General features: G+C 41.3%; 1 protein-coding gene across 2 annotated transcripts; it reads right to left on the reverse strand.

Moving 5' to 3' along the window:
* Positions 1-1,437: 1,437 nt before the first annotated feature.
* Positions 1,438-22,895, reverse strand: LOC129706256 (aldo-keto reductase family 1 member B1-like). Of its 2 annotated transcripts, none has more exons than XM_055650393.1 (10): positions 22,722-22,895; positions 11,434-11,601; positions 11,011-11,127; positions 8,579-8,656; positions 8,226-8,348; positions 7,990-8,096; positions 6,065-6,146; positions 5,346-5,429; positions 4,739-4,821; positions 1,438-1,771 (listed from the first exon to the last, which is right to left on the reverse strand). In XM_055650393.1, exons 1-10 carry the CDS (start codon positions 22,878-22,880, stop codon positions 1,729-1,731), a joined length of 1,044 nt encoding a protein of 347 aa, XP_055506368.1. In that variant the 5' UTR covers positions 22,881-22,895; the 3' UTR covers positions 1,438-1,728. The 2 variants fall into 2 exon arrangements, with proteins under 2 accessions (XP_055506368.1, XP_055506369.1); XM_055650394.1 differs by lacking the exon at positions 22,722-22,895 and adding an exon at positions 21,695-21,713.
* Positions 22,896-26,177: the final 3,282 nt, after the last annotated feature.

The following is a 26,177-nucleotide window of genomic DNA, read 5'->3' on the forward strand; positions in this document are numbered from 1 at the left end:
AGGGTAGCAATGGAGTTAGAAAGAGTTAACCATGGTAGCACCCTTACAGCTGTAATAGTGTGCTGCAGATTAAAATCACACTCCATAGAAGTAAGCATAATGTAGCAGTCAGTAGAATACTGTACCACTGGAGGTATCTGCCTTCATACAAATATTAAACTGATGCTTTGTGCAACATCTGAGGAATTATGAAAAAAATCTTGCATATAGCTCCTTTTCACAATTTTCAGTAAAACAAACCAATTACAGTGAAGAAATTAATCTACAGAACAATATTCTATAGGCTAGCAATATAATCTCTGACCAGACAGGGACACTTTCACAACTCACTTGTCTTGCAACCTCCCACAACTTCTTTAAAATAGTCAAATCAATTGCTTCTCTAAGTTCCCAAGAGTCTATTAGGAGTGCATTATAAATGTTGACATTGCCAGCAACAATAGGCATGAAGTACATTGATCTATGGCTATTTTATTGATTATAATATTAATTTTTTACCCTGTAATTTCATCAACTAGCAAAGAGCAGGTTTTCCCTCATTTATTTGGAATTTTAGTGCAGGCCGCTGGATTATTAGTTCAGTTCTGTGTAATAAGTCAGTCAGGAGTACAGTTCTGCTTGTTCAGGGTAGCTATAAATAACAAACGACTAATTCTTCATATCCTCGGTAATTTTTGTTCTGTTCAATCCATAAAAATAGCTGAGCAGATCAATGCAGCCTTTTCTGCCATTCATAGTTTTGCTTTTTCCCACATCAGCAGTAGAGCTTTTCTTCATAGGGCAAATTACCTACTTAAATAACTGTTATACAGGGATTGGAACTTTAAGTAGGACAGCAACTGGAAGAACAGGCACATGAAAGAGATCTCAGTACAGAAATAGTTTCAGGCTCTTGTTTGAAAAAAAGTTTTTAAAGTTAACACTGTTGTGACATTCATTATAGTGTACTACTTTGCAGTTTAAAATGGAACAAACTTCACATGAAGCTTATATATTCAATAAGCAATTGTTCTGGGATTATTAAATCAACCGTTAAAATTCAACAAGTATTTTCAGCTAAATGCCGCATGGTTAAAGAGTGTAATGATTTGCCACATAATTAGTTGATTTTGTGCACTATAGAGTTTACTACAGTAACTCTTTGATTGAGATATTGGATTTATATATTTTTGGAATAGCAGCATACTTTGAGGCACCCATTTTTAATCTACATAATTCTGAACTATTGAGCATTGCAAAATACTAAAGCAAAAAAAACAAAAAACAATTCACATAAAACATTTTACAGTAATTCATTCAGGAAAGGCTGTACATACTTTACCACTTGACACACAAGATGGGCCTGTGGCCAACCAGTAAATTTCCATCGGTTTAAAACCCTTCAGTCTTTAAAACAAAACCACACCCAGTAGCAGAAGCAAATAAATAACACAGAGCAATGGTTAAAATAAGAAAACAGGCATTTTTTCCAAACTGGTGCCAAGAACTTGTTGATCTGGTTTTGCACAGAAAGAAGATAGAGGCATCCCAGCACAAGTGGAAAATTACCCTTCTCTAGAATGTTTATTTGCATCATGGTTACAAAAGTATGTCACCAGACAGTAAAACGTATAAAGGTTTTTTTTTTAAATATTAGGTTCAAGGTTCAAATATTAGCTGTTCAAGTTTACAGACAGAGCACCACAAGTTTTCTGCTAGATGAATAGCTTGTTCCACTTGAAGCACAGTTTACTTAGTTAACTTGAATGGATAGTTCTTGTGGTTAACACACCTGTAAAAAAAGAGAATAAAGTTAGATGTTCCACTTTAGAAAAAGTGCAAATAAAAAGGCCACACTTGTCAAGTTGTATGGGATGTCTCTATTGCTTGCTGTTAAGGTTTACATTTATGGCTATAAAGAATGAAAACTTTAAAGGGGCTTAGATTAGTGTGCAGCTGATCCTGCTGCCACTTCATCCTGGGTCAAGGCACTACTGAAACCTGACACGTGTCAACACCTTCCATGAGCAAATAGGTGCTTATACCATCTATCCCCACATCAGGCTGGATGCTGTTGGGAAGCCTAACTCCAGTCAGTTGTGGGTTGCGGCTAGTCATCCCACCCCACTTATCACATTGCACAGGAATTGGACAGAACAACTGTCTGCTGACATCCAAATGTATAAGAATAGGCCTCAGCTCTGGCTGATGGGAAGCAGCAGCAGCAGCAGCAGCAGCTCTTTAGGGAGATATATGGACAATCAGTGAGCAGCAAAGGTGGAAGGGGCAAACAGACAGATGTAGAGGGAGATGCAGAGATGATCCCCCCCAAAACAGAGAGTCTACATTGACTGGAAGTTCCTTTGACTGGAAGTCAGGCAATTTGATTCTCAGAACACTCATTCCTTCTGCCAAACCTCCTCCTCTCCCACCGCCAAAACAAAAGTTGAAGGCAAAGCTCTTTCCTTTTATTCATTCTAAAATATTCATATCCCATTGTACCTCAAAGAGCAAACTAGTACTGGTGGGTAAGATTAAAAGAAAATCTCAAAGTACTTTCCAAGTATGGTAAAAGCAAGAGGATAATCAGGAAAGATTAGGGAACCAAAGTGGCAAATTGTGAACTGAGCCAGAGAACTTGGGCGAGGCTTTAAATGAGTACTTCCCATCTGTATTCATCAAGGAGGACATTGTAATTAGAGAATGCAAGGAGACATTAGATATCTTAGTGGGATTCGAAAGCTAAATTTCCAGGAACTGATGAGATCCTGGTTTGGATCAGGCAAAGCAAGAGAGGAAGTTATTGGAGTCTCACAGAGAATGCGGATAGGGCATGTCAGAATAATAAATGATGACAGAACACCCAAGCAGCTACTTTATAGGTAAGTGATCAAGGGGAAAGAATCATGTGGTGGATTGCAAGCATGGTGTCATCCTGTTTGGTGTGCCTGCATTACAAGTGATGTTCATTCATATGAGGAAGCAGAGGAAACATAGAAAATAGGTGCAGGAGTAGGCCATTCAGCCCTTCGAGCCTGCACCGCCATTCAATATGATCATGGCTGAACATCCAACTCAGTATCCTGTACCTGCCTTCTCTCCATACCCCCAATCCCTTTAGCCACAACTCCCTCTTAAATATAGCCAATGAACTGGCCTCAACTACCTTCTGTGGCAGAGAATTCCACAGATTCACCACTCTCTGTGTGAAAAATGTTTTTCTCATCTCGGTCCTAAAAGACTTCCCCCTTATCCTTAAACTGTAATCCCTTGTTCTGGACTTCCCCAACATCGGGAATAATCTTCCTGCATCTAGCCTATCCAACCCCTTAAGAACTTTGTAAGTTTCTATAAGATCCCACCTCAATCTTCTAAATTCTAGCGAGTACAAGCCGAGTCTATCCAGTCTTTCTTCATATGAAAGTCCTGACATCCCAGGAATCCGTCTGGTGAACCTTCTCTGTACTTCTCTGAGAATCAAGAACAGCATGGCAACGTAGCGGTAGAGTTGCTGCCTTGCAGCACCGGAGACCCGGGTTCGATCCTGTCTACGAGTGCTGTCTGTACGGAGTTTTACGTTCTTCCCGTGTTCACATGGGTTTTATCTGAGATCTTCAATTTCCTCCCACACTCCAAAGATGTACAGGTATGTAGGTAAATTGGCTTGGTATAAGTGTAAATGGTCCCCAGTGTGTGTAGGATAGGTTAATGTGCGGGGATCGCTTGTCGGTGCGGACTCGGTGGACTGAAGGGCCTGTTTCCACATTGTATCTCTAAACTAAACTAAATTGAATCACTGATGCCACAGCACCTCTATGTCCATCATGTACTTGGAATGAACTTTCAGGCCCGGATTTATCTAATCACCAATCTCCATAAATACAATAAATTGCAGTGTTTTACGAGAACAAGTGATGATGGACAGCATCGCCAGTTCCTATCAGACAAGCACAAATGTCTTACATACAATTACAAGGACAAAAAAGCCAGATCTTTTCCAACACAGTCCCAAGATTACCACCATAATTCTAACAAAAATAAATTCCAAACCAGATTACTCAAACTCAGGTTCAAGTAGGATACCAAGGTTAGATTTGTCAACATGGTAACCAACCTCAAAATCACTTGAAGCTCATCTACTGCCACTCTGATCTAGGCCTGGGTCATACATATGCACTAATCTACATTTGATCAGTTCTCATTGTTCCAATCTGCCTAAAACTATGACCCAACATTCTGCAGGTCTATCTCCAAGTCTCATTAACTTGCTACCTACATTTGACCAGCTACTCGTGTCTTGCTAGGCGAAACAGGCCATGGGTTTGAAGCGCCTGCTAACAAGTACAGCAAACTTACAAGTGAAATTTACAGCAAACATTAATGGAACAGTCACACTAAAATAGTTTAAACCATCCATTTGTGCCCAAGTAATGCAAACACCTATCCTTTTTATGTATTATTTTATGGGATGTAGAACTGTGGAAAAGTCAGCTCTTATTAACTTCCTCACTGGCCTTGAAAATAGATCATTTCAGCAAGCAGATCAGAGTCAACTACATAGAAGTAGGCCTGATCCACATGCATTAACGAGGCACAACAGCAGATTACCTTATCACAATGCCAAGATTTAGATGGGTCATCAATAACAATTAGGAAATAGCAGTAGGTGTGGTGAGGACAGTAAAGTGATACTTAACTTCCTTTGCTTTGGTGGGACTGCTTGAATGAACATATGAGCATCACATAGCATGCAACTCACCAAGGCATTGAACAACATCGCCAGTTCCTGTTAAAGGAGAGGATGGTCTTCATCTCTGCATCACTTAACTGAAAGTCAAACACCTGCAAACAGGAGAAACATAACTTTAGAATGGAAAGTCAAATCTATGGATATCTGGTGAAATGCCATATAGGAGTACAGCAGGAATTAAATTTTAAGGTCTGCCAACTTGAAAAATCAGAAACAGGAAACTCTAATATAGCATAGCGCTGAAGTAATCATAACACTACTATCTTAAATAGCGATCCTCAGATTACAGAATATTGTATTACAACCAAGACTTTTCTCCCTGCATTGCAATTAGTTTCAATGCAGAGCTAAGAATTTAAGTAGGAGCTGGTGTAATGGTTACCACTCCCATCCTATCCCCTCATCAAAACTCACATACCTTAAATAGACACAAAAAGCTGGAGTAACTCAGCGGGACAGGCAGCATCTCTGGAGAGAACGAATGGGAGATGTTTCTGGTAGAGACCCTTCTTTCCTCTGAAGAAGGGTCTCGAGCCAAAACGTCCCACTGAGTTATCCAGCATTTTGTGACTATCTTCAGTTTAAATCAGCATTTGCTGTTCCTCCCTTCACTTACCTGAAAGTTTTCCTTAATCCGATTTGGGGTGACAGACTTTGGAATTACAATTAGCCCTCTTTGAATCTGGAACCGGATCAACAGCTGAAACAAAATCCCAAAGAGTTAGAACCAATTGCCTGTGGTAGAATATCACATTGATTATTGCAAACTGAGGGCAAATTTTAAGATTTACTGCATTGAAGGCAGTGTTAACTTGAAAGCATCCCTCTGGTTAAAGGCAATTTTAGTAGATGTACCAATAACACTACTGGCAAGTAATGGGCCTGAGCCACACCATTCTGCACCAAAATACCCGAAGTGCCAGCATAGCAGATAAGCTAAGAACTTCTACAGAGGAACATAAATCACAAAGGCAGATAAAAACAGCTTTTGATTCTTTCCTGAGATTGTTAAACATGAATCAGTGGCCCCAATGGTTTCAGTGCTGGGCAGAGAAAAAAAAATCATTTAACCTGTCAAGCCAACGATGGCCTCTCTGGTTTGTATAGATAAAAAACCTTAAAAAAATGAAAATCAAGAACTGAAGCATCTCCTTATCAGTCCTTTGTTGGTTAGTAATTATGCATTAATCATAAAGTAGCAGAACAAATACACAAGATAACTTATGAACAATTGAAATAAGTGAAAGAACGGTAATGTGCAAGGTACAACTATGGCCACTGAACCCACAAACCACAACCTGACACTACTACAGATTTTGCAAGAAAACCCCGTACTTGTGCCGATGATTTTCCATGACGTTTTGCTATTTCCAGTATCTTAGGATCTGCAAGGAGATTGGGTTCATCTGGCTTTGCCCTGTAATAAATGAAAGGAAATGGAATTACGTCTGTAAAAAGTTTCTAAAATAATAACTTTTGGCTGCACAATTTCCAATTAGAGATCCATAATGTATACAGCTCTCGGCTGACAAAGGTAACAAAGATCACAAGTGTCTAAAGTATGCCTTTTTGAGGTAGGCTTTTTAAACATCAGAGTTTATTTCTTGCCATTGTAATTTTAATTACTGCTTCACTCGCTGTATGCAGATGCTGTTTTTACTCATTTTGGCTGGTGCCTCATCTAATGCTTTACTGTATGTACATCTAGCACAAATCATTATCTTGCAAACCAAACACAGAATCCCCAATATCTTTTCACGAGAACATACTTAAGAGTGTCAAGCTAATTGTTCCTCAAACCACTCCAAGCGGCTCCACCACTCATTGCCCAACAGATTGTTATCAACTCCCCTCTTTTGCATCTACCCCATAACACTCAATTCCCCACTCCCAAAAAATTAATCCATCCTTAAAATAAAAGTAATGATGCGCTAATACTTGCGCTGAAGTCAGTGCTGGAGTTATTGTCCAGTACAAGGGAAGATAAAAACCTACTCTAAACATTTGTTTCAGAAAGTAGTCACCCCACAGCCCTAGTAACATCAGAATAGTAGTTGGTAATGATCTGAGAATTGGGAAGCACAGGAATCTTTGGAGGTTTACAACTCTCAAACTAGTGTGTATTTAGACTGGGACCAATGACACATTGAAAGAATGAATAATGCACAAAGGACACAGAGGGAAGAAGGTGGAAATAGGGGAAACAGGGAACTCCAGCAGTCAAAATTCCAGCAAGGAAACATCTCTAAAATACCAATGCGCATTGAGCAATGTAAATTGCTTCATGGCGCCATGATAAAAGACTTTGTGGAGACCGCAGAGTATTCTCCGGTAGAAAGGGAATATGCCAGAAACATGATACTTGTTAGTACAAGTTACATGAAGACAACAGATATCAAGATGCTACGATTAGACGTTTAAATGCTTGGCATGGAGAAAGGTTAATGATGATCTCAAAGTCAGTAATCTGAAGGATTACTCGCAATAGTGAGTAAAGAAACAGATTGAGATAACACATTGCTACTGACAAGTTAAGATTTATTAAAAGAGTGAGGCTTGTAGTAGCAATGGCCTGCATCTGTCAACAAGACTGAGACCATTGTCCTTGTGGGAGATTCATTAGATAAGATGGGACCAAGGCACATGTTCAGAGATTAAAGGAGGAAATTAGTGGCATACTACTACAGATTAAGGATGCTCAATGGAAAGTTGTAATCCTTGAGAACAAGTACAAATTTTAAATGTGCAAAAAACCAGGGACTATAATACTCCAAAATTGTGTTTTTTTTTCCCTATCCAGTTACTGACCAAATATCTTGTACCTGCCTTCTCTACTTCCTTTGGCAGTTCATTACATATATACACCACCGTGTGAGCAAATACTGTTCCTCAGGTTCCCATTAAATCTTTCCTGTCTCGCCTTAAACATATGTGTTCTAGTTCTCTGTACCCCTATCCAGCAGGAAGCTGGGGGTAAAATCTCTGTGCATTCACCCTATAATTATATCCACTTCATATTAACAATAGAGAAGGGTCAAGCTCTCTATGGTATATATTTACAGACTATAGATCTTTGCAATATAACGATTTCATGTGGAGCAGTTTGCCGATTTACATTGAACATTTATTCCAACTCTAGATAAATATTCACAAAGGCCATGCTTATAGATGTGTTCTTAAAAAAAAAACACATTATTCAATTATAATAGTAATTTCTTTTGCACTAAAATAGGAGCAAATTATTGAGTCATGTCAGGTACCATGGTCTATCTGGAGATCCCAGTGGACTATAGGCTGTCACAGCAATATCTTTAGATTTGCAATAGGAGATCAGATCTTCTTGAGTCAGATATGGGTGGCATTCAATCTATTAAAGCAAACAAAGCCAACATGAACTTCAATTTTGGAGAGAGATTTTCATGGACAAAGATATTGCATCACCAAATGGTTCCAGAAAACAAAATACTAGGATGTCAAGATCTAAAAATAATGTTACCTGGTTGACAGCTGGTTTGATCTTTAGACCCGGTTTATTTAGGATACTCGTAATCTGCTCACTATTAAAGTTGGACACCCCTATAGCTTTAACCTTTTTATTGGCAACTAGATCTTCCATTGCCTGTGAAGAGAAAATAATGCTAAATGTTAAAAGTCTGGTATAAAAAACGATTTTAATATAGGATTAAAATAAAAACATTTAATGCAGTTAATGTCATGAAGCAGTCAAACAGCAACAGCAGAAAATAAACAGATGTACTATAAATGTACTTTCCACAGATAACTCTCGAAATGATAGGTTTACCAATTCTTCAATTATATTTGAGGAAAATGGAGTTTATATTTACTCACTTCCCAAGTGTCAACAAAATCTGTATTGCTTGGTATGATCATGTCGTTCTCATCAAGAGGAAGGTTCACCTGACCAGCCTTGAAAGAGAGATATTTCTTTAAAATAACTGCCAAAAACACAACTTGTATACCATAAAAATTCTTGGTATTAATGAAATGAATTAATTTATGCCAAATTTAACAGTTGTTTGCAAGTTCTATCTTCGGTTAATCCTTCATTTGTATTACACCTGACATTTACTTCACGGGTAAGACTTCTTAGATTACATTCCCAGTACATTTCCCTGGACATCATTCAGGAAAAGACATAGTAAATGGCAAGAGCAATGGTCTTTTGTGTTTCTTCTGACTTCCTTTCACAACAGCTGGGAAGGGTACAGAAAGATTCACAAGGATGTTACCAGGTCTGGAGAGCATGTCAGGAGAGACAGGATCAGCTGTTATTCCCATACCTTTTCTCCTGGGCCCCATCCATTGCAACAGTGAGGCCATACACAATCTGGAGGTACAGCACCTCATATTCCACCTGGGCAGTTTACGGCATGAGCATTGAATTTCCAATTTTAGATAGCCTACAATTTTCTCTCACCATCACACACACCCCCCCACCTCCCAAACCCTGGATGACCTTGCATTGGTTTTGCCTTCCCTCCCACATAATTTTTTTCCTCCAGTTTCACAATTCACAACTTTTCTCCCTCGAGCTTCACAATGCACAACCCAAAAGATCACCGAGCCACATTCTCCAGAGTTGCTCCTGACCTACCGAGTTACTCCATCACTTTGCATTGTCCTTTGATATCCTTATCTCAGCATCTAATACTATTCCATCAAAGTGGCAGCACAAGTAGTTAGTGGTAAAGAAGGCATATGGTATTGCTTGCCCTCATCAGCCAGTCTATTGTATTTAGGAGTTAGGAAGTCATGCTGCAGCATTATATCACTTTGTTTAGGCCACAATTGGAGTATTGTGTGCAGTTCTGTTTGCACAAGTACTGGAAGAATGGAGAGGCCGAATACGTTTACCAGAATGCTGCCTGGATTAGAGAGCAATGGCTATAAAGAGGCTGGACAAACCCAGATTGTTTTCTCTAGAGTAGACAGTCAGAACATTTTGCCCAGGATAGAAATGTTTGGCTAGAGGGCATATTTTTATGCTGAGAGGTAAAAATTCTAAAGCAAAATTACACGGTTGTGGGTGTCTGGAACATTCCTGATGGTGGTGGAGGCAGTTACGATAATAACATTTAAGAGGCTTTTAGACAGACACATGGATTTGCAGGGAATAGAGGGGTATGAATCATATGTAGGCTGAGATTAATTTAATTTGACATTATGTTCATCATGGACATTGTGGGCCGAAGGACCTGTTCCTGTGCTGCACTGTTCTATTCGTCTAACTCTTACCCATACTTTCATCTGTGGAATAACTATTTAATATTTAACCACAAAGATTAATAATAATCATCTCAAGAACATTGGACAGAAATCATACTGCCCACTCTATCAGGAAAGATATAGAGTTGGCTCTCCTTGGCTCTATCATAACGGAATAATTATCTGGGTGTTCCCACTTTGAACAGCTCAGTTTCATGGATAAGAACCAGGAAGATCCTAGCTCCCTGAACGTGGCAACACAAGTGGATATAATGTTATAGCAGCATAATGCATGCTTGTGTTCATGGGTCAGGGTATTGAGTATAAACATTAGGAAGACACATTGTAGGTGTATAGGAAGGACTTGGAGGCTATGGAAAGAGTGAAGAGGTTGACCAGGATATTGATTTGATTGGAGAACATTGGTTATTATGGATTGTTTTCTCCAGAGCATCACTAAGGGGGAGGACCTAGTAAAAATAGATAAATTATGAAGCGAACACAGACTTTTTTCCTCAGGGTAGAAATATCAAATACTGCAGGGCATAAGTTTAAGGAGAAAATTTTAAGGAGATTTGAGAAGCAAGATAAACAAAAATTGATAGGTGACTGGAACTTGCTGCCTGAGGAGGTGGCATTTGCAGGTACAATAGTAGTATTTAAGAATCATTTAGACAGACGTGAAATGCGGGAGGAGAGGAATATGGACCATGAGGCCTGTAGATGAAAGTGTGTAGCTTGGCATCATGGTCAGTGCAGACATGGTGGACCAAACAACCCGTTTTGTGCTGTTCATGTTCTAACATTGCCCATCCATTCCCCAACAATTACTCCATCAGCCACATCTATGCAATTCAATTGATTGAGGTATCTTATAAACTAAATTGAAAAAGTGAAAATAACCGCATGTACTTCATATCCAAGGTTAACCTGGATTTCTATTTAATCTACTATTGATATTTGGGATATTTGGCTACCTTAGTAAGTTAACTCCTGCATCAGTGTGAGTCAGATTAGAGAAAGGTATGCAACAATGTTGTTTTGCGGTACTTTACCTTGAATCCCATAGGCCAGTGAATAAGGTACAGATCCAGATATTCCAGGTTTAGGTCATTTAGGGTTTTAGCACAGGCGTTCTTTACCTGATCCTTTGCATGAAAGGTGCACCACAGCTAACAGGAAACATAAATCACTAATTAGCATTGTTGCAATATCAATGCACTAAAGTTAAAATACACTTTTGCTCTTCTTGCATATTATCTACATACATGATTATATTCTCTTAAGTTTGGAATTAACCAAATATTCATTTATAACAGTCAATACCTTAGACAGATTTTTTTTTAAAAAGCTGTATAAGGGTCTAAAATGTAACAGCAGCATCAATTCCATTATTTTTATCTCAAAATAAATGTACTGCTTTGCACCAAGTACAAATTTAGGAAAGAAACAGAGACATTCAAAGTAGTCTTCTTTACCTTGCTAACAATGAAAAGGTCTTCACGTTTTACAATTCCATCCTTAATTTTCTGAGCAATAGCTTCACCAACTTCTTTCTCATTTTCATATACAAATGCACCATCGATGTGACGATATCCAATGTCAATGGCTTTTTCCACTGCCACTGTCACTTTACCTGGCTCAGACTGAACAATAAAGTGCTTATAAATTTAAAAAAATCAAATGGAAAGACACAGCTCAAATAGAAAATAAATATAAATGACCATCAATTGAAACAAAGTATTTCAAAACAGAACATATTAAAAAAAATCTTCTAGCATTCTATTTTATCCAAAATTGATTACCCGAGATCAATCAGAGCAGATCACAGGGTGAGTATCCTATGATGATCGAACCTATAAACCGCAACTCAAGAGGCCCAAGGAAACTCTCCACTCGTTTCAATCAGTACAGCACAATTTATACACAGGAAGATTGACAACACCCTGGGCAGATCAGTCCATTTTATTACCAACCAATTCACCATTCTAAATGTAGAGTCCCTACACTAGCAGAGAATTGCAGACTTTCACAAAGTTATTCACAGCTACTCTGCCAGCACCTCTCAAAAGCACAATCTTTATCACCAAGGAGAACAAAGGAAGCAGGTGATGGAAACATCACCTGCTGCTAGCTCTTCAAGTTGTACATTATCCTTCCTTGGACACATATCTTTCCCCTTCATAGAAAATGGGTCTAAACTCTGGCACTCTCAAATCAAAAACACTATTAATATACTTTGCCAGAAAAAACTGCAATGGCAAGTTAGTGGGTGAGCTCCAGCACCATCCAGGGGAATTTGCTGGTCTTGCTAACAACACCCACATTTCACAAAATGATTACAAATCTAAGGATACTGGTTACACCAGACGACAGGTTCTGACAGAAATATTGCAAATGTGCCCTGCCTCAGCCAAACTGCTCTTGTACAGGAACAACTGACATGTATTCAACCAAACACATCACTTGTTGATGGTACTAGAGGGGTTCAATGCCAATGTTATCAATTGTCATTCTACAAGAAACAGCAGCAGGTGGCAAAATGGTCCTCAAACCCATTCCACCATTCAAAAGATGACAGCCAACCTAACATTAGCTTAAACTGCACTTTACTGCCCAATCCCCATAAACCTCAATCACAGCAGCCTAGAATTCGCTTTACACATCCTCTAATAACTTGGCCAGCACAGCACACTGGAGTACCGAATTTCAAAGATTCATGATCTTTAAAAGATTCCTTAACTGACAACTTATTCCAAAACATTGTCCACACCTATTCTACATTTTCCCATGATAGGAAGCCCTCCAAGTATCTACCCTCTTAGTCACCTCAGAATATTGTGTTTCAATAAGATCACTTCTGAGCGTAGACCCAAACTGCTCAATCATTTCACACAAGACAATCTCTTAATTCCAGATATTAACTTTCTGGCCAATACTTACTTTGGCACCATTAGACCACATTTAGGCGTTGGTCCTAATATGGGGGTTTGAGACAAATTCCAAAGACATTACAAGAGATTGTTCCTCCACATCATGGATGCAGCTTATCAAGTGCAATATCAAGGAATCCAAATACAATGCATCAATGGAAATGAGGGAGTCATCACTCTCTAATCATACCTTGAAGAAGCTGGTTCTGATAGTTGGAGGTTAATCATTTGAACCACAGGACATCACTCCAGGAGGCCCTCGGAGCTATCTTCAGCTGCCTCAATGACATTCTCTTCATAAGGTCAGAAGTGAAGATGTTCTTTAATAATTGTTTAGAGTGCAGTTCCATTTGTTACTCCTCAGCTAATGAAGTGGTCCATGCCCACATCCACCAAGACCTAAACAGCACTGGGTGATAAATGGCAAATAAGATTTGTGCCAGACAAGAGCCAGGCAATAACCATTGCCAACATGAGAGCCTGACCACCTCTCCGTGAATTCAACTATGGTGCCATTATTGCATCCTCCCCATTAACATAATGAACATCAGCATTATCCAGATACATATTTGGACCAACCACTCCAACATTATAGTGATGTGCAATGCTATTATATTTAATAGCCTTTACAATATCTGGCATCAAGTATCTATTGTGGCTACAGTGCAAGTCAAGTTGCACGTCCTATGAATAGCAAGTGATTATCTGCTTCCCACCTGTAAAGCACAAGTTAAATGTGTGATACTCATTACTCAATCAGCTGTTGCAATATTCATGAAATGAGTTGGGTATGAGACACAAAACTGACTCCAATATCTAGACATCAACATTTTCTCACCCATTTTCCATATTTCTCAAAATCAAAAACTTCCTGAACTTAGCCTTCCATATGATCAACAACTGTAGGCACAGCTCTCTAGGATAGAGAATTTAAGAATCAATCCAAGTGAGGAACTTTCATCCAGCCAGTCTTAAACATCCAAGAGAATATGGTCTTCAGTTTTAGCCATTCCACCAATGGGAAATATTCTCTTATACATCACCTCTGCCATGTTCCTGTAAAATCTTGTATGTATTTTAGATCACATGGCTCGAGAACAATAGAAAAAAAATCTGCACAATGTTTCCACATATCCTAGAATAACCTACTCATATTTTGACTCTTTGTTGCACCGCTTCCAAGATAAGTATGTCATTTTAACATAAGCAAGCAAAAACGACACAAGTCTATTTATGGCTTCAGCAAAACCTTTATAACTACTGTAAATATTGCTTATTCTTATAGCCCAAAGCTATTGCAATAAAAGATTAATGTTATTCAGCGTTCCCATGACTTGTTTAGTTTAGTTTAGAAATACAGTGCAGAAACAGGCCCTTCGGCCCACCGAGTCCACGCCGCCCAGCAATCCCCGCATATTAACTCATGCCTGCACACACGAAGAACAATTTACACTTATACCAAGTATACAGTGCATTCAGAAAGTATCCCGACCCCTTCACTTTTTGTTACATTACAGCCTTATTCTAAAATTGTTTAAATTCATTTTTTTATCATCAATCTACACACAATACTCCATAGTAAAAAAAAGCAAAAACAGGTATTTAGACATTTTTGCAAAGAAATTAAAAAGAAATAACTGAAATATCACATTTACATAAGTATTCAGAACCTTTACTCAGTACTTTGTTGAGGCACCTTTGGCAGCGATTACAGCCTCAAGTCTTCATGGGCATGACGCTACAAGCTTGGCACACCTGTATTTGAGTCATTTCTCCCATTCTTCTCTGCAGATCCACTCAAGCTCTGTCAGGTTGGATGGGAGGGTCGATACACAGCTATTTTCAGGTCCCTCCAGAGATGTTCGATCAGGATCAAGTCCGGGCTCTGGCTGGGCCACTCAAGGATATTCACAGACTTGTCACGAAGCCACTCCTGCATTGTCTTGGCTGTGTGCTTAGGGTTGTTGTCCTGTTGGAAGGTGAACCTCCACCCCAGTCTGAGGTCCAGAACTCTCTGGAGCAGGTTTTCATCAAAGATCTCTCTGTACTTTGCTCCGTTCATCTTTCCCGTGATCCTAACTAGTCTCCCAGTTCCTGTTGCTGAAAAACATCTCCACAGCATGATGCTACCACCACCACCATGCTTCACCATAGGTATGGTATTGGCCAGGTGATGAGCGATGCCTGGTTTCCTCCAGATGTGACGCTTGGCCAACTTCAGGCCAAAGAGTTCAATCTTGGTTTCATCAGACCAGAGAATCTTTATTTCTCATGGTCTGAGTCCTTTAGGTGCCTTTTGGCAAACTCCAAGCAGGCCATCATGTGCCTTTTATTGAGGAATGGCTTCCGTCTGGTCACTCTACCATAAAGGCAGTGTTTCCACTTTGAAGGAAATTACCTGAAATTCGGGGAATTCTGGTTGTCTTCAGGTAATTTTAGGGAAATGGGAGGGAGAGACAGAGCATGAGACATGACACATGAGAGCAGGTTGGAAAAAAGAAAACAACGAAAGCTGTTGTAGGCAATGAAAGCTGCCTTGCATAACACTGTACAAATGAATAACAGAAGTAGGCAGATACGGTGTTGTTACATAGATCCATTTTGCCTTGTTCTTCTTTGTGTTGTTAATGTGTACCCGCAAAAAAATCCCAACAAATAGCACCCAGGAAGCAGTTTTGAAAATTTCAGTAAATACCATAAAATTCCAGATAATTTGGGATTCTATTTCAGGAATTTTTTTATTGAGCAGTGGACGCAGATGCCTGCTTGGTGGAGTGTTGCAGATATAGTTGTCCTTCTGGAACTTTCTCCCATCTCCACAAAGGAACTCTGGAACTCTGTCAGAGTGACCATTGGGTTCTTGGTCACCTCCCTGACCAAGCCTCTTCTCCCCCGATTGCTCGGTTTGGCCGGGAGCCCAGCTCTGTGAAGAGTCCTGGTGGTTCCAAAGTTCTTCCATTTAAGAATGACGGAGGCCATTGTGCTCTTCGCGACCTGCAAAGCTGTAGAAATTGTTTTATACCCTTCCCCAGATCTGTGTCTTGATCTCTGAGGTCTATGGACAATTCCTTCTTGGTTTTTGCTCTGACAAGCACTGTCAACTGTGGGATCTTATACAGACAGGTGTGTGCCTTTCCAAATCATGTACAAACAATTGAATTTACCACTGGTGGACTCCAATCAAGTTGTAGAAACATCTCAAGGATAATCAATGGAAACAGGATACATCTAAGGTCAATTTTGAGTGTCATAGCAAAGGGTCTGAATACTTATGTAAATGTGATATTTCAGTTATTTCTTTTTAATTGCTTTGCAAAAATTTCGAAACACCTGCTTTTGCTTCTTCATTCTGTGGTATTGTGCGTAGATTAATGATAAAAAAGTGAATTTAATCAATTTTAAAATAAGGCTGTAACGTAACAAAATGTGGAAAATGTGAAGGGGTCTGAATACTTTCTGAATGCACTGTACAAACCCAAGCCAATTAACCTACAAACCTGTACGTCTTTGGAGTGGGGGAGGAAACGGGAGATTGCGGAGAAAACCCACGCTGTCACGGGGAGAACGTACAAACTCCGTACAGACAGCACTCATAGTTGGGATTGAACCCGGGTTTCCGGAGCTGCCAGCGCTGTAAGGCAGCAAATCGCCCGCTGCGCCACTTGTTATGGCAAATGGACATCCCTCACTAAACTGCAACATTTAATGTTTTTTTAAATAAAATGGGTATTGTTTTTTCCACAATTTCGCGTTAAATTTATTTTACAACTTTCTTGCCCACTCATATTCTTTTGTGATTTCCATGTTTATTATAGCCCAGTTAACCACAGGTATATATCAGCACCCATGAATAGATTAATGAATAAAATAAAGGATAATTTGTAATATAGACTATAAATAATTGAAGATCAATTACTTTATTTTGTGCTGCCCACTAATTATTGTCTGTCAATTTGAAAATAGTCCATTTGGCACTGCTTTTTTTTCCTCAACCAAACCCCTAACCATGCTAATAAACCATCTTCAACCTCAAGAGCTTTATCCTCATCACACCTCATCAAAAATTCCTTAGAAAATGTAAATACTCTACATCTACTATTTTAGATGCATATTAAAACGCTACTACCTGTTTAAACAACTTTCCTTTCATAAATCATGCAATGATTTAGGAGCTTTGTAATTATCTCCTGAACTATAGCGCAATTCCTGGAAACACAGAGTTTAACCTGGAACCTCAACTTAATAAAACACATGTCCCTATGATTTGGTTTCAAACTTGGTATCCCAATTTTCCCCAACGCAACACAACTGGCATGCACCAGTTTACTTGTGTACATCTTTGCATTCTGCCCAGCCTCGAGGCAGATATTTATTTCAATTTCTCTTGCATGATTGTTGAATTCTCCTGCAATATTTAAAGCATTTTCTTTCTTAAAATTCATAAGCATCGCTCTCAACAATCGCTAGTTATTGTAGAGTCACCATTCTTAATAAACATGCATTCTTCTGTGCAAAACCCACTCAGATTGTTGCATCTTTCAGCCTACACTTTATTTTCAAGAGCATGTCACCACATGCATTCCTCTTTGCACCTCCATAGGCTCAATTCTTACAACATAAATTGCACCCTTATAATCATCTCAGTATTTTAATTTCACTTTCTTCACTCTCCCACAAGTCAATTTTTCATTTGTATATATCTTAATCTTGCAACGTGCATCCAATTCTAAACTGTACCAACAAACCTCCCTCCATATTTTACCAAAGAAAACTTATGGAACAGGAAGCCATTCCATCCATCTAGCTCCTGCCAGCAGAAAAATATCCATCCATCTAAAATCCACATTTCAGCAAATGATCAACAAGTCTCTCCTCAAGGTTACACAAAAAAGCTGGAGAAACTCAGCGGGTGCAGCAGCATCTATGGAGCGAAGGAAATATGCAACGTTTCGGGCCGAAACCCTTCTTCAGACTGATCGGGGGCTGGGGTGGGCGGGGACAAGAAAGGAAAAAGGAGGAGGAGCCCGAAGGCTGGGGGATGGGAGGAGACAGCAGGGGGACTGAGGAAGGGGAGGAGACAGCAAGGACTAACAAAATTGGGAGAATTCGATGTTCATGCCCCCAGGATGCAGACTCCCCAAACGGAATATGAGGTGCTGTTCCTCCAATTTCTGGTGCTGCTCGCTGTGGCCATGGAGGAGACCCAGGACAGAGAGGTCGGAGACGGAGTGGGAGGGGGAGTTGAAGTGCTGAGCCACCATGAGGTCAGCTTGGTTATTGCGGACCGAGCGGAGGTGTTCGGCGAAACGATCGCCCAACCTCCGCTTGGTCTCACCGATATAGATCTGCTGACATCTAGAGCAGCGGACGCAATAGGTGAGGTTGGAAGAGATGCAGGTAAACCTCTGTCGCACCTGGAACGATTGCTTGGGTCCTTGAACGGAGTCGAGGGGGGAGGTAAAGGGACAAGTGTTGCATCTCTTGCGGTTGCAAGGGAAAGTGCCCGGGGAGGGGGTGGTACGAGAGGGAAGGGAAGAATTGACAAGGGAGTTATGGAGGGAGCGGTCTTTGCGGAAGGCAGATATGGGGGGAGATGGGAAGATGTGGCGAGTGGTGGGGTCACGTTGGAGGTGGCGAAACTGACGGAGGATTACTTTTTGTATGTGACGGCTGGTGGGGTGAAAGGTGAGGACTAGGAGGACTCGGCCCTTGTTGCGAGTGGGGGGATGGGGAGAGAGAGCAATGTTGCGGGGTATGGAAGAGACCCTGGTGCGAGCCTCATTTATGGTGGAGGAGGGGAACCCCCGTTCCCTGAATAATGAGGACATTTCAGATGTCCTGGTGTGGAACGCCTCATCCGTGGAGCAGATGCGGCGTAGACGGAGGAATTGGGAGTAGGGGATGGAGTCCTTACAGGAAGCAGGGTGGGAAGAAGTGTAGTCCAGATAGCCATGGGAGTCAGTGGGTTTATAGTGTATGTCGGTCAGAAGTCTATCGCCTGCAATGGAGATAGTGAGGTCAAGGAATGGTAGGGAAGTGTCGGAAATGGTCCAGGTGTATTTGAGTGCCGGATGGAAGTTAGTGGTGAAGTGGATGAAGTCAGTCAGTTGTGTGCGGGTGCAGGAGGTGGCAGCAAAGCAGTCGTCGATGTAGCGGAGGTAGAGGTCGGGGATGGGGCCCTGGTATGTATTGAACAAGGATTGCTCGACGTAACCTACAAATAGGCAGGCATAGCTGGGGCCCATGCGTGTACCCATAGCTACGCCTTGTATTTGGAGGAAATGGGAGGAGTCGAACGTGAAGTTATTGAGAGTCTCTCCTCAATCATCCTTTCATGCAGAATTCCACACCCCTACAAAGTTTTTAAAACATTTAACTACCTCATCCTTCTAATAAATTGCTTTAAAACTATTAACTCAAAAATTGCTAGCTCCCTTCAGCTAGTTTAGTAAATACACCCCAAATCAAACAGATCAGTCAATCAATAATTATTTCCTTTCATATATCGCTTATTCACAGCTCAATCCTTATTTTGTTGATTTGATCCTTTGTGTTATCCCTACTACTGATATGGGATTAGTGACATCAACAGAACGATATCATTTGCAATAAGCATGTCTTCCAATCCACCGCCAGTAGTTCAGTAGATTTACTTCATCCTCAGGGCTTGAATGCTTTCCTGCTATACATTGCCTCCCGTCCTTCAGTAGCTCTGAAACCATTGCTCCCACTATCTCAAACAGAAAGATTGCCATTAAGCTGTAAAAAAGTGATACGCAACATTAAGTAAAGCCAACTAAATGTGTAGGAACTGGTTTAACCCAAAGATAGACACAAAAAGCTAGAGTAACTCAGTGGGACAGGCGTCATCTCTGGAGACAAATAATGGGTGACGTTTCGGGTCAGACCCTTCTTCAGACTAGTCAGGGGAAAGGGGAACATGAGATATAGACGATGACGTAGAGAGATAAAGAACAATGAATGAAAGCCAAGACAGGTTCCACGTGTTCAACTTCTCAAGCTCAACAAGCTGTGAAACATGGCAGCTGAAGAATCATGAGACAGATTTGCTGTAGTTTGGGATGGCATCCAGCTCTTTGCCACTTACTTCCATGTTATATGCCAATGGTAAACAACTTGATCAGTTGCAATTACTTCCAACTGATTTCAACATAATTGAAATGGAAATAAATGCTGAAAATTCCCAGACTGCTTCCACAAGAGAAAGTTATGTGTCTGGTCAATTACTTTCTTTGATCTACATTCTCTCTTCATAGAAATAGAAGGTGTTGAAAACCATTTCAGATTGTAAAGTACACACTGCTTTGCTGTAGTGCAACAAATTCTGATTATTTGTTCACTTTTCACCCAATCCCATGATATCCAGAACGCCATTCAAAAGTACTTAACCTTTAGTAATATTGCAACTAACATCTTCTTGCATATGGCGTGCACAGCCAAAAGTTGTAGGACAACTTGTTCAATTTGAACTTATTTGATTCTGCATGCCTGGTTGCATTCGTCGAAACAGGGTGGTCCACGTGAAGGTTGCAATCTTCCATCCCGTAGCTAACGTAAAGAGTATCGATATCTATGACAGCTTCAGTCCAGTCCAAGCTTTGGCAACTAACATTCTTCGTAATTCTTCATCTAAAAGACAATGGCTGGCTCAATGAAATCAGTAGTTCACAATTTCCTGTCAAACTAATTGATACCAAATCTTTTATTTTAAAAAACTGTACAGAACTAGATACAGTTAAATGCAAACATTTAAATGCTCCTGGCCATCAGAAATTGTTCATGCGTTAGCACTGGGATACAAATACGCTGGCTAGAAATGTTAGTGTACCCTGGCTTAATAGGCATAGAAACTGGGTGCCAAACAGCCGATTTGGTATGGGGTTCCCTCCTGCAGCTATGAAGCAGGAATTGTACACCCAAAGTGTTGTCTGAATAGGTAAGGAGGCTGTCATACAGGGAACTGGTCAGTTGGATGGCAGCCTAAACAAACATTGGGAGCAATCAAGTGACAAGGGCGCATGGGCTGGAGACATCATTCATTAAGGTTGCTACTGCAAGAAGTGGAAAGGAAAATAACAAAAAAAGTTCAATTCACAACACAAACATGGGTTGCACTGTTTAAAAATTAAATGCTTTTCCATACCCAGGTTTATTTCCTCTCCTCCCACAGATACATTCAGGGGCGAAATACAACAAAAACTCACGATATATTTCGGGCACGTTTGACTAATAGTGTCTCGATATTTTAAAAATTGTTGTCTCGTGCCATGCTCTTTCTTTGGTAAAGTGCGACACCACTTTACCACTTCTGCAACTTTCCTCGAAGCTTAAAACAAATCGTCCATACCTCCACAACTCGACGCCAACTACGTGATTCAATCGCCGCAACCCTTCCACCTCCCATCTCAAGTTCTCTTCTATCCCCCCACCCCGTTACTTTCTGCCGGGCGAAGCTCGTGGGGCAATTGCCATGGAAATAAACGATGCTGAGTGTTCCTTCAACAGAGGAAAATCTTGACGATTTGAAGCTTTGAACAAAGATATCACATACACAAGTTCTTTATTTGAGGAATTGGTTGCACGCTCTTGTTTTAACGAGGGTACACAAAAAAGCTGGAGAAACGTTTTCTCCACAACTCGTTTTAACGAGCACGTTCTTTCTTTCCCAAGGTGGGAAATTGTCCCACTCGCCCCCAACCCCGCATTTCTCCCAGGATTCACCGGCTGTAAGGAGCTGACTCGAACACACGTCAAGATACAACACAAGTTTATTAAATCTACTCACCCCACACACTCATCAGCAAAGATTATAGAGGAGCGCTCTGCTATAAGATCTTTGCTCATCAGAGTTCACGCGCGCCCCTGACCGAACCCGTGTACTTCCCTATGCCCGGAGCGCGCCCCCCCCCCCTCCCCCAACCGTGGCGCGCGCGACCCAACTCCCCCCCCCCCCAAACCGTGGCGCGCGCGCCCAACTACCCCCCCCTCCCCCAACCGTGGCGCGCGCGACCCAACTACCCCCCCCCCTCAAACCGTGGCGCGCGCGACCCAACTCCCCCCCCCCAACCAAAGATTTGCCCCCAACCGCGCGCGACCCAACTACCCCCCCCCCCAACTGTGGCGCGCGCGACCCAACTCCCCCCCCCCCCCCCCCCCCAACCAAAGATTTGCCCCCAACTGTGGCGCGCGCGACCCAACTACCACCCCCAACTGTGGCGCGCGCGACCCAACTACCCCCCCCCCCCTCAAACCGTGGCGCGCGCGACCCACTCCCCCCCCCCCCCCCCCCTAACCAAAGAAGATTTGCCCCCAACTGTGGCGCGCACACCATCCTCCCGCCTGTCACTCTCCACGCGCGTACTTTCTCTTTCCCCTCCACCTTAACTCCTCGATCGGTCACCATCTATAACAGTCACAGACCCAACCCGCCGGCCGTTGGCCGCGCACACCAAGTGATCCCGCGGGCCGGCGAATGCCTTGGGTCGGTTCGTCCGTTCAATGCGAGCAGGGAGGGAAGGAGGAAGGAGAGAGAGAGAGAGAGAGAGAGATGCACCCCCTCCCTCCTCAGGCCATTCACCATCAACCCAGAAGGTCGACACAAACTGCTGGAGTAACTCGGCGGGACAGGCGGCATCTCTGGAGAGATGGAATGAATGGGGTAACTGTTCGGGTCGAGACCCTTCTTCAGACTCTTGAGCTACTCCATCATTTTGTGTCCATCTAGTAAACCAGCATCTGCAGATTATCAACACAGAAGCCACACGGAGGGTTAATATCTGCCTTGATCGTCGGACGGCGGCAGGGTTACTCACTTTCCAGGTGCCCAGCCCGATGTTGGGCATGCGACATCCGTTGTTGAGGGTGACAGCCATGGTATTGGCGAAGCCGGCGGAAAGTTCTGGTAAACAGCGCTGCCCGGGTTTATATGGAATCCCACAACTCAGCCCACTGGTGCCAGCTCCTCCTCCCATTAGTTGCCCGCCCACTGTTGTCTGTCCCTCCCCTCGCCCCCAGCGCAAGGCGCACGAAGCAAAGGAGTGGCCGCAACATATCAGTAAATCGGGGAGGGTAGGGAAGATGAATACAAAATGATGTACAGAAGTTGACACCTGGAACATCGGATACAATAGATGAGGTGGAGGAGGTGCAAGTGAACCTCTGCCTCACCTGGAAAGACTGTCGGGGTCCTTGGATGGAGTCGAGGTGGGAGGTAAAGGGACAGGTATTGCATCTCCTGCGGTTGCAGGGGAAACGACCTGGGGAGGGGGTAGTTTGGGTGGGAAGGGACGAGTTGACCAAAGAGTTGTTGAGGGAACGTTCTCTGCGGAAAGTTGAAAAGGGGTGGGGATGGGAAGATGTGTCCAGTAGTGGGATCCCGTTGGAGGTGGCGAAAATGTTGGAGGATTATATGCTGTATGCGACGGCAGGGGCATTCCTGAGCTGCAAGACATAATTCAATCACTGAATCACATTACAACTTTCCAAAGGCAATGAGTAGTTCACTGATAGTCTATGACAGCCATCTGAGAGCATCACTGCCCTGGGGACATCAAATTCCCTCAGCAGATGCTGCCTGACCCACTGACTTTCAAAGGGCAAGAGGAATAAGATAGAAAAGGAGGAAGGGATTGGGGAAAGGAGGATGGAGAGACACGAAAGGAGAGAAGTGATGATTAAGGAGGCATCAGGAAAAGAGAACCAATAATGGGAAAATTTCACAAAGTGATAGAGAGGAATGGTAACAAATGTCAGGAGAGGAATGGAACTGAGAATAACAATGATTGTAAATGGAAGTTCATTATCACTCTTGGAATACAAATACAATCGTAGATGTCAAATTGAAACAAAAGCACAAAAATGCTGGAACACCGAGCCAGTCAAGCTGCACTTGTGGAAAGACAACCACCTGTGAAAGGAAAGTTCACTAGTTCATTTCTGATGAGCGGTCTTTAACCACAAACAATGACTGTTTTCTCTTTCCACATATGCTGCTTGACTTGCTGAGCCCTTCCAGTATTTCTGTTTTAGTGTCAGAATCCCCTTTGTTGGCTGAATAAAGGCTTTCCCCAGAGGTCACGCAACAAATTTAATCTTCCCGCTGTACACTTAGGGCTTGAATGTTTCTTAGTTTTGGAAAGTTCAGTGTGTTCTTTTGCTTATTTCCATTGTTTGACAAAAATGAAACTTAGTTATTAAGTTAACATTAGGCTCTGGATTTGTATAAAAATGAAACAAAATTGGTAGATAATGATACCTGCACATTTTTTTTTATTATTCAAGGTTTCTTTTGCCCCAATAGCCCCCCAGTGTCATAATTGATATGCATTTTTTAACGCGTATTCATAAACAAATGTGACTGGCCAAGCAAATTTGTATGTTCCCAACATTTTTATAGCTGAGTATATTGTTGATACATGGGCAAAATAATACATTTTGTCCACATTGCTCTGTTATGTTTTAATAAAACATAAATTAAAGGCAAATACACTAGATTAAATGTGAATCTCTGATAACCAGGAGTGTTTGGAGCTTGGATCATGGGGACTGAGGTTAAAGAGCAAGTTTTTCATTTCCTTTAGTTGAATGGAAAAATGCTGACAGATGGGAAGTAGGTGTTAGATGATTGCAGAATGAAAAATTGAAATGTCGAAAAAAGAGACAAAAACAAGATATTATTGATAGTAGTGTTGATGTAAGTTAAAAAACAAAACCCATTCATAATCTGGAGCAACAGATATCTGCGGAGAAACTCAATGGGTCAAGCAACATCTTCAGGGGAATGATTCATACTTGGGTTGCTCCAGCAGATTATTTGTGGCTACCCAGCCCAATTTCCGATTTGTGCAATTGCAAATAATTATAAACTGATCTGCTCAATACCACTGGGGCGAAAAAGGGGGAACACAAGATCACAAGAAAACAGGAGCAGGAGTAGGCCACTTGGCCTCTCAAGCCTGCCCTGCAATTCAATATGATCATGACGGATTCATTCTGGCGTTAACTCTTCATCAATGCCAGTTTCCCAAAAAACAAAATTCTTTGTTCTGTCAAATATCCATCTTAAATATAAGATTTAAGAACTCCAAGTTAAATGCAACTAATGCACTGGTCTCCACCACCCCTATGAATTCCAGAGATTAACTAATCTCTGAGAGAAAAAATTCTGAGCGTATTGAAATATTTTAAAAATACATTTTGGGAGAGGTTTGGCAATGAGCCACACCAAAGGCTAGTATTTTTCCAGCAATCTGTAGTTTAGATGTTAAAGAAACACTATTGAAATAATGTAAATGGGCAAACAATGCTTTTTTCTTTAGGGATTCCTGGCAAGGTTGTAATCTTGGCGGTTAAGCAAGACCACTGGGCTCTCAGGTGAGATGACTGCCATAAAATTGTACATCGGAAAATGACATGTGAAAGGATGTGCAAGTTCCCTGTCAAAACTCCTCAAATTACTAGATCTATCACAACATAACAAAATAATTTTCATGGCAGCAAAGTGCTGCATATAATCTCTTTTGAATTTACAATCTTGCATTTATCACCTTTGATTAAAAATAGCACCCCGTATCCTATACAAGGTGGGTGGTGTATGGACCCCTTTTCACTGCGAGAAGAGCCTACTCGGTGTTCTGGTCGGCATTCCTCCCCCAACCAAGATTGTCACAACAAATTAACTGGACACTCATCTCATTTACCATTGTGGGAAGCTCTTCACAAATTAGCGGCTGTGTTTGCCAAGATAACAACTACTGTACGACTCAAATGTATATTTAATTGGGATGACTTTGATATGACCAGGTGAAGTATTACAGTATATAAATAGGTTCATTCTTTTTATTGAAAATGTTTCCAGGCTTTCTTTACAATTTCTCCACTGGACTTGTGCTTCAATTTTATTTCATTCCAGGTTTTCTGTCCAGCCCTGCATCACGTTTTGAATAACCTCCTTCATGGTTGAAAGATTATTGCAAAGACATTGCTGATTTTAGAATGTGAACACGCCTTACATGCAGAACATCATGGGATTAGTGAAGTTATACGCTGGGAAGAAGTCCTGCTAGAAAAGTTTAAAAAAAGTGTGCTGTAATAAGCTAGTTCAGTATTTCAATAAATGCAAGGAATAATGAGATTTGTCAAAGGTCATTCGGAATAAAGAAAAAGCAAACTGTATAAACTGTATAAGCGCTGTATAAACTGAGTACATTTTTGGTCCAAGTTTTCATCTTCTTTGAATCTTGTATTGGTTATGGCTACCCAAATTACGA

Source organism: Leucoraja erinacea, chromosome 19 (genome assembly GCF_028641065.1).
Source record: "Leucoraja erinacea ecotype New England chromosome 19, Leri_hhj_1, whole genome shotgun sequence".
In the NCBI taxonomy this organism is placed as follows: domain Eukaryota; kingdom Metazoa; phylum Chordata; class Chondrichthyes; order Rajiformes; family Rajidae; genus Leucoraja; species Leucoraja erinaceus.

Coding starts and splice junctions, on each gene's coding strand:
- LOC129706256 (XM_055650393.1), bottom strand. CDS start 22,880: ATGGGAGGAGGAGCTGGCACCAGTGGGCTGAGTTGTGGGATTCCATAT. Junction 6,147..7,989: donor GGATCTCCAGATAGACCATG/GTACCTGACATG, acceptor CATTTATTACAG/GGCAAAGCCAGATGAACCCA. Junction 4,822..5,345: donor GGATTAAGGAAAACTTTCAG/GTAAGTGAAGGG, acceptor TCCTGTTTGCAG/GTGTTTGACTTTCAGTTAAG.